Below are 485 nucleotides of genomic sequence, written 5' to 3'. Positions count from 1 at the left end.
ACTGTATCTTCGTTCAAATGTTGATCTCAAGGTAAATAATGATGTTTTAGTAGTCTTTAGCTCACTATTTCACAACTCTTTTATGTGAACTTTTGGTAGTTCTTCATATTCGTTGGAAGAGGAATTGTTTTGCCAAGCAATTTATCTTGAAAGATAGATTGATTCATGTCGTTAATATTTTATAAAGGACAAGTGGAGGAATATGAGTGTGATGGCTAATGGTTGGGGATCCCGAGAGAAGGCCAGGTTGGCTCTTAAGAGATTACATGCTCCTAAAAAAGATGAGAACATTTTGGCTCGAAGTGTTGCTGTCCAAAGTGAAGACGAATTGCCAGAAGCTAAATCTGTTTCTCTTTCCTCGGATATCAAGCTGATAGCTGGTCCAAAGCGATCTAATGTAAGGTTGGTCAAATCTTTCATCACTCTTCTTTCCTTTTTTTTTTTTTTTTTTTTTTTTTTTTTTTTTTTTTTTTTTTTTTTTTTTT

At 33.6% G+C, this 485-nt stretch overlaps 1 protein-coding gene across 2 annotated transcripts in view; it reads left to right on the top strand.

Annotated features, from left to right (window-relative positions):
- Nucleotides 1–485, top strand: part of LOC111786598 (telomere repeat-binding factor 1-like) — a gene marked incomplete at its 5' end in the record, with an annotated part of 3284 nt that continues 2799 nt past the window's right edge. For both annotated transcript variants that reach the window (XM_023666832.1, XM_023666833.1), the window contains 2 exon segments: nucleotides 1–31; nucleotides 188–402. In XM_023666832.1, the coding sequence (XP_023522600.1) occupies nucleotides 1–31; nucleotides 188–402 (246 nt within the window).

This window comes from Cucurbita pepo, unplaced genomic scaffold (assembly GCF_002806865.2).
Source record: "Cucurbita pepo subsp. pepo cultivar mu-cu-16 unplaced genomic scaffold, ASM280686v2 Cp4.1_scaffold002100, whole genome shotgun sequence".
In the NCBI taxonomy this organism is placed as follows: Eukaryota; Viridiplantae; Streptophyta; class Magnoliopsida; order Cucurbitales; family Cucurbitaceae; genus Cucurbita; species Cucurbita pepo.
Note: the sequence above shows the minus strand (reverse complement) of the source record. Positions and strands in the feature narration are given on the sequence as shown.